This window comes from Xenopus tropicalis, chromosome 7 (genome assembly GCF_000004195.4).
Source record: "Xenopus tropicalis strain Nigerian chromosome 7, UCB_Xtro_10.0, whole genome shotgun sequence".
In the NCBI taxonomy this organism is placed as follows: domain Eukaryota; kingdom Metazoa; phylum Chordata; class Amphibia; order Anura; family Pipidae; genus Xenopus; species Xenopus tropicalis.
The window spans coordinates 10385635-10393957 of NC_030683.2; the positions used below are offsets into that span (position 1 = coordinate 10385635).

The 8323-nt window shown below is 37.7% G+C and overlaps 1 protein-coding gene across 1 annotated transcript; it reads left to right on the top strand.

Moving 5' to 3' along the window:
* Positions 1–3235: 3235 nt before the first annotated feature.
* On the top strand, positions 3236–4219 carry LOC116412144 (olfactory receptor 1019-like). Its single transcript, XM_031905775.1, has one exon. The coding sequence runs from the start codon at positions 3236–3238 to the stop codon at positions 4217–4219; it is 984 nt and encodes a 327-aa protein (XP_031761635.1).
* The last annotated feature ends 4104 nt before the right edge of the window (positions 4220–8323 follow it).

Here is an 8323-nt window from a genome sequence, read left to right on the forward strand (position 1 = left end):
GAGTGAGAAAAAAGTTGTGGTTCAATCAAAAAAAGTTACAGTCATGTGAACTAAGTCACATTCATGTCTAAAAAAAGTTGCTGTTGCATCAAATAAGTTGCACGGTTGCTGAATTTTGCAAAATTTCTGGCGTTTTGCAAATTTTTCAGCACTTTCATTAATATTTTGGTGACAGGGACAGATAGACTCATTAATAGTGATGGGCGAAATTTTCCGGCAGGCATGGATTTGCAGTGAAATTCTGTGTTTTGCCGCAGGCGGATTTTTTCGCGAAATGGGCAACAAAATTCTCTGTGAAAAAAATTGCCATGTTCCAAAAAAAAAATTGTTCTGTAAATTTTTTGTCATTTTGCAAATCTTTTTGCAAATTTTTCAGTAATGCGAAACAGCTTCGCTCATCACTACTCATTGGGGGAGATTTACTAATCCACGCATGGTCCGAAAGGCGCCCGAATGCGTTTTTTTGTAATGATCGGTATTTCTGCAACTTTTTCGTCGCCGTCGCGACTTTTTCGAATGTCCCGCGATTTTTTCGGCACCGTCGCAACTTTTGCGTATATTTTCAGTGACTTTTTCATCGCCGTCGCGAAAAAAATCGGATTGTTTTTTTCCGGTGTTTACTATCGCTCAATACGAAAAAATCGTGACAGCGGCGAAATAGTCGCACAAAATATGATAAAGTCGCGACGGCGATGAAAAAGTCACAACAAATACGAAAAATCGCTACAGCAACAAAAAAGCCGCAAAATTTTCGTTTCCAATCCGATTTTTTCCCTTTCGGGATTCGGATTCGTGGATTAGTAAATCTGCCCCATTGTGTTAATGCTTCTTGTACCTAAATATTATCAAGTTATATCATAGGCTGGACACAGTAATCCTGAACTTAGATAATAACCAGACAGAGTTATTATTGAGAGGGAGGAGAGTTATTAAACTAAAGTACCAAAGATAACAATTCTACATAAAAAAAACATTTATTGGATGAATAAAAATCAATATAAACGAATTTGCGGTTGAGTTTGTAAACTCATCACATTCAAGGTTATTCCAAGGTTTTATTTGAGTTTTTTATATTCAGATTAAAAAAAAGAATAGGCAAACATTTGAGTTTTCTTTTAAATTGTGTTTATTTAGCCTCATAAAACCTCATAAATTTGAATTCTGATTAAGAAATGAAAGCAAAGAAAAAAATAGTACAATTTTAATTTCAAAACTAATTTCAAGGAAACCCAAAAATTTCCAAGTGAAATATAGAGGGAGCAGATGAATAAAATCCAATGGAACAAGTATATACACAATTTTATGTGATGAAGGGAATGATGCTATTATTTTCTTTGTTTCTAGTTAGTGATGAATGAATCTGTCCTGTTTCGCTATGCCCCAAAATTTGTGAATCTTTAACATTTTTGGCATTTTTTGTTTTGGCGTTGGCCAATATTTTTTTAACGCGTGTGATTATTTTTGACGTGAGCGTTAATTTTTTAGACGTGGGTGACAATTATTTTCCACATGGTGAATTTTTCTGTGGCGTTTCACGGAAAAAAAAGCCACCAATAATGAAATTTGCCGCGAATCCATGCCTGGTGAATTATTTCACCCATCACTATTTCTAGTGCATTTGTAAGGTGGAGCTGGTAATCATTTTGTTAAATGATCTTAATAATGTTAAATTTATTAAACATTTTTGTAAACTAAAATTTAAGCATTCTGTCTGTAGCAAAATAATAACCTGATCACTGCCTTCTTAATTTGGAGCAATTTGGCTAGTTTAACATTTCCAAATTAATTGTATGTATGTATGTATGTATTTAATGTATTTATAAAGTGCTACTTATGCACGCAGCGCTGTACAGTAGGATACAGTAATACAAACAGGGGGTTAATAAGATAATAATAGATAAATACACAGTACAACAATAAGTACAGATAGATACAAGATAAATACAGTTGCAATAAGTTAAGAGTCAAAGACACAAGAGGATGGAAGTCCCTGCCCCGTAGAGCTTACAATCTATATTGGGCCATACCATGCTTAACAAGGTACAAATCTTTGACTTCAAAAGCTTCAGTCCATTAATAATAACAAATCAATAGTTGGTGCTTCCACACAGACCCATTAGGTAATGCATTAATGTGCCACAGCAGCTAGGATGATATCATTAGTTTGGGCAATTGTGGTGATGCACATCCAGTAGTTACATAGTTACATAGTTTTGAAAAAAGTCCATCAAGTTCAGCCCTTCCAAGTAAACCCAGCACACTGGTGGTGGTGAAATAAGCAAGACAATACAGGTAAATAGTGATGAGTGAATCTGTCCCATTTTGCTTTGCCGAAAAATTTGCGAATCTTTCAAAAGATTCACGAAACCGAGAAAAATTTTAAAATGGCGAAAATGTTGCGCGTCAAAAGAAATTGTTGAGCGCAACAATAATTTTAACTTTCGACAATACTTTTGACATGCGACAATTCTTTTGATTGAGCGAGACAATTCTTTTGGTGAGAGACAATTCTTTTTTGATGGGGGACAATTCTTTTGATGAGCGAGACAATTCTTTTGGTGAGAGACAATCCTTTTTTGATGGGGGACAATTCTTTTGATAAGAGAGACAATTCTTTTTGGTGCGAGACAATTCTTTTTGATGCGAGACAATTCTTTTGATGAGCGAGACAATTCTTTTTGGTGCGAGACAATTCTTTTTTGATGGGGGACAATTCTTTTGAAGAGCGAGACAATTCTTTTGGTGAGAGACAATTCCTTTTTGATGGGGGACAATTCTTTTGATGAGCGAGACAATTCTATTTTTGACGCAAAGAAAAAATTCTTTTGATGCACAACAATTCTTTTGAAGCGGGCGACAATTCTGTTGACACAGGCAACAATTTTTGGATGCTTGGCGAATTTTGTTACTCGTTTCGCGAAAAAATCCACCAATTTTTGGCCCCTCACCACAGGTAAACAGATCAAAATCACTTATGCACATTTTCCATTTAAGTCATGAGCTACAAGTACTGTACCCCTAAGTACACTGCATTGAGAAGTAATGCTTTGGTCAAGTCGCACTGCATATAAACTCCTTTCTACATTGGTAGATCCAGTACCTTTTCCCATTGTGTGTGATTATGTAAAGGGATCATGAGGTCAAACCAGTCATAGAGCTCAATTAACTGCTATTCTACATGTTAATGTTCATGTTTGTTTTTCTCTCTTTTCTTTAAATTGTGTCTTTCAGACTAATGTCTTCCCCATCCCCATTTCTAAGGCAAATAGAATCACCCAGGTTGACTGAAAACCACAGCCGAGCTGATGGATTCCTTATTTTGGGATTTTCAGACTCCCCGGAGCTACAGGGGCCGCTCTTTTTCATTTTCTTGCTCATCTACTTGATGACCGTGTGGGGAAATCTTCTAATAATATCATTAGTCTTCACTGACGTTTACTTGCAAAAGCCCATGTATTTTTTCCTGTGTAATATGTCATTTTTGGACATCTCATATAGTTCCGTCACTGCCCCATATTTGCTGCACATTTTCAGCACAGGAGATAATAACATCCCCTTTAAGATGTGCATGGTCCAACTTTACTTCTTCAATTCTTTTGCAAGCATGGAATATTTGTTACTCACCACTATGGCATATGACCGGTACATGGCCATCTGTAGACCATTATTTTATCCCCAGGTTATGAACCAAAGAACATGCAGAATATTGGCTGCTGCTGCTTGGATAGGTGGTTTTTTAGCAGGAACTCCAGTAACCATCTTGATTTCTGCTCTCACTTTCTGTGCATCGAACATTATCAATCACTTCTTTTGTGACGTCACTCCCTTGCTGAAGTTATCCTGTGATGATACGTCTACTGTTGAGTTTGTAATGTTTGCTCAAGGAGTCTTTCTCCTGTTTAGCTGTTTTGTGCTTACAGTAATGTCCTACATATACATAATATCTGCAATCCTCAAGATAACCTCCAAAGAAGGCAGATCCAAAACCTTCTCCACATGTGGATCCCACCTCACTGTAGTTACCCTCTTCTATGTCTTAGTTGTCTGTGTTTACATGAAACCAACGTCATCGTATTCATTGGATGAGGGAAAATTTCTCTCTGTTCTCTACGTGAATTTCATACCCATGTTAAATCCAGTCATATACAGCTTGAGGAATGAAGATGTGAAAAAGGTACTGCAGAAGAAATTTAGGGGAAATATCAAGAAGAGGATTTAATTAAAATGAGGAATGGTTCCATCCAGTTGCATTTCTTTTGAAAGTGGGAACATTTTCACTCATCAATAACAAGTAAAGGTATGGGATCCCTTATCCAGAAACCCATTTTTCAGAAAGCTCAGAATTACTGAAAGCCTATCTCCCATAGACTCCATTTTAATCAAATTATACAGAATTTTAAAACTGTTTTTCGTTTTCTCTGTAATAATAAAATAGTACCTGTACTTGATCCCAACTAAGATATAATTACCCCTTATTGGGGCAGAACAGCCCTATTGGGTTTATTTCATGGTTAAATGATTCCCTTTTCTCTGTAATAATAAAACAGTACCTGTACTTGATCCCAACTAAGATATAATTACCCCTTATTGGGGGCAGAACAGCCCTATTGGGTTTATTTAATGGTTAAATGATTCCCTTTTCTCTGTAATAATAAAACAGTACCTGTACTTGATCCCAACTAAGATATAATTACCCCTTATTGGGGCAGAACAGCCCTATTGGGTTTATTTAATGGTTAAATGATTCCCTTTTCTCTGTAATAATAAAACAGTACCTGTACTTGATCCCAACTAAGATATAATTAACCCTTATTGGGGCAGAACAGCCCTATTGGGTTTATTTAATGGTTAAATGATTCCCTTTTCTCTGTAATAATAAAACAGTACCTGTACTTGATCCCAACTAAGATATAATTACCCCTTATTGGGGGCAGAACAGCCCTATTGGGTTTATTTCATGGTTAAATGATTCCCTTTTCTCTGTAATAGTAAAACAGTACCTGTACTTGATCCCAACTAAGATATAATTAACCCTTATTGGGGCAGAACAGCCCTATTGGGTTTATTTAATGGTTAAATGATTCCCTTTTCTCTGTAATAATAAAACAGTACCTGTACTTGATCCCAACTAAGATATAATTACCCCTTATTGGGGGCAGAACAGCCCTATTGGGTTTATTTCATGGTTAAATGATTCCCTTTTCTCTGTAATAATAAAACAGTACCTGTACTTGATCCCAACTAAGATATAATTACCCCTTATTGGGGGCAGAACAGCCCTATTGGGTTTATTTCATGGTTAAATGATTCCCTTTTCTCTGTAATAGTAAAACAGTACCTGTACTTGATCCCAACTAAGATATAATTAACCCTTATTGGGGCAGAACAGCCCTATTGGGTTTATTTAATGGTTAAATGATTCCCTTTTCTCTGTAATAATAAAACAGTACCTGTACTTGATCCCAACTAAGATATAATTACCCCTTATTGGGGGCAGAACAGCCCTATTGGGTTTATTTCATGGTTAAATGATTCCCTTTTCTCTGTAATAATAAAACAGTACCTGTACTTGATCCCAACTAAGATATAATTACCCCTTATTGGGGGCAGAACAGCCCTATTGGGTTTATTTCATGGTTAAATGATTCCCTTTTCTCTGTAATAGTAAAACAGTACCTGTACTTGATCCCAACTAAGATATAATTACCCCTTATTGGGGCAGAACAGCCCTATTGGGTTTATTTAATGGTTAAATGATTCCCTTTTCTCTGTAATAATAAAACAGTACCTGTACTTGATCCCAACTAAGATATAATTACCCCTTATTGGGGCAGAACAGCCCTATTGGGTTTATTTAATGGTTAAATGATTCCCTTTTCTCTGTAATAATAAAACAGTACCTGTACTTGATCCCAACTAAGATATAATTACCCCTTATTGGATGCAAAACAATCCTATTGGGTTTAATTAATGTTTTATTGATTTTTTAGTATACTTAAGGTATTGAGATCCAAAGACCCCTTATCCGGAATACCCTGGGTCCCAAGCATTCTGGATAATGGGTCCTATACCTGTACTTTATTTAGAACTCCAAAAAATCTTTCTATAAGGTGCCTATAATGAAGCATGCTGTACTGATTATACCACCGTCTCTGAGATTTTAAAGCCTTTCTCCTTAGTAGCAGCGATGAGCGAAATTGTTCGGCAGGCATGGATTCACGGCAAATTACGGATTTTCACCATTGGCAGATTTTTAAGAGAAACGGGCGCAGAAATTTGGCTTGAAAAAATTTGTCGCACGGGCAATAAATTGTTGCAGCCAGCAAATTTTTCTGCTAAGGTAAATGGGACAGATTCGCTCGTCACTACTTAGCCGCACTCAAAGTCTGAGGGGCCAATATATCAAAGTTAGGGTTTGCGTTTTATTTACAATTTGAGAAAAATGCAGTAAAAAAAACAAAACGATCGCAAATACACTCAAGAATATTCCTTAGAACCTCGAATAGTCAACATTTATTAAAGAAACAAATCCACAAAAAGTTGGGAAAATTCTCTAATAACTTAATTTATTCATTTTCCCAGTTCATTAAAATATTCAAGTTTATTAACCTTAATAAAATGAACGGAACAATGTTATTCTTGTACATTCTGTTGTGTCTTTAGCGTTTTTTTCTGACCTCTTAATTTCCCGTCGATGCTGGGATATTTTTTTTAAAAATAAAGCATATATGGCCTAAAGGGAACATCGGTTAATATTTTTCAGGAATTACACAAAAGGTAAAACTGTGTGCATATAGGGCATGGAAATGTAGAATTTCTAGACCAGTGGTTCTCAACCTTCCTAATGCCGCGACCCTTTAATACAGTTCTTCATGTTGTGGTGACCCCCAACCATAAAATTATTCCTGTAACAAAAAGGGCCTTACTGGCTTGGCGGGGACGCCCGCCGCGCCGTCCTTCCCCTGTGCCGGCTTCTTCCTAAGGCACTGCCGCATGTTAAAGCGCATTCGCGCTGGCGTGAAATTCGAAAGCATTTAAAGGGACTTTTTCCATTTTTTCATTGCCCATGATAGGATTTGTTTCCTGGTGCCTTCCTGAGCCTTGTTCCTGCGTTTCCTGCTAGTGTTTTCCTGTTTTTGACCCGGCCTGCCCTGACTATTTTGATATCTATAATCTGACCCCGCCTTGTGCTTTGACTCCGATTTTGTCTCATCCTGCTGTTTGATTATCCGGTTTGACCCTTGCCTGTCTGACTATCCTTGATTTCTGCCTGCCTCGACCCAGCCTGCCTGACTACGAACTTGCCTAATCCTTTTGTACCGTGATCTTCGGCCTAACTGACTTTAACTACAGTCGTGCCCCTTTGCTTGCCAGAACTCCTCGCCTTGTTCCTCTCGTTAAGTCCAGGTGGCATCTGAGTAGCTGAGGGCTCCTCCCGAAGCCAAAGGCGGTCACACTACTGGTGAAGCCGAGCCGAGACCAAGGAACTTGGCATCAGTTCTGGTTTAGGGTGCCAACCGTGACAATTCCTAAGACCATTGGAAATATGTGTTTTCTGATGGTCTTAGGCGACCCCTGTAAAAGGGTCGTTCCACCCCCAAAGGGGTCCCGACCCACAGGTTGAGAACCTCTGTTCTAGAGCATTTCCAGAATTAGTGTAACTGTGTAGTAAAGGAAAATAGATACTTTATAATGCCATAGGCTACTACCTACGGTTGGGACTAGTGATGAGCGAATTTTTTCGCCAGGCATGGATTCGCGGCAAATTTTTGCATTTCGCCATTGGCGAATTGGTTCACAAAACTTCAGTGAAAATTCACCATGGAAAAATTTGTCGCACAGAATTATTTTTTGTTGCACGTCAAATTGGGCGCAATCGCGTAAAAACAAAAAAACACGGACGCCAAAAAATAGATGCGGACAACAAAAAAATTAGACGCGAGTGACAAAAAAGATGCGGGCGACAAAAGAATCGCTGGACAAATGCGTTTCGCAAATTTTTCACTGTTTCGCGAATTTTCTGACAGATTCGCTCACTAGTTGGGACTCAATACGCCAAAACTTGTGCAATACGCCACCCATGCCTTTCATATGATGTCTCAGATTGGTTAAGGGCAGGGGCTAATGTTAGAACCTGTCTGTTGTTCCATCTAAATAAAGCTACTTCAAGCAGAACATTTTATTAGACTGACCAGGTCTGGCTTTAAACCTAATATTCAATTTAATCACTGAAAAACAAAATACCTCAACAATTTCCACACTTGAAGGGAACTAGTGGTAAGGCTCAGTGTAACCACAATTCAATCATTCAGAATTAATAGAC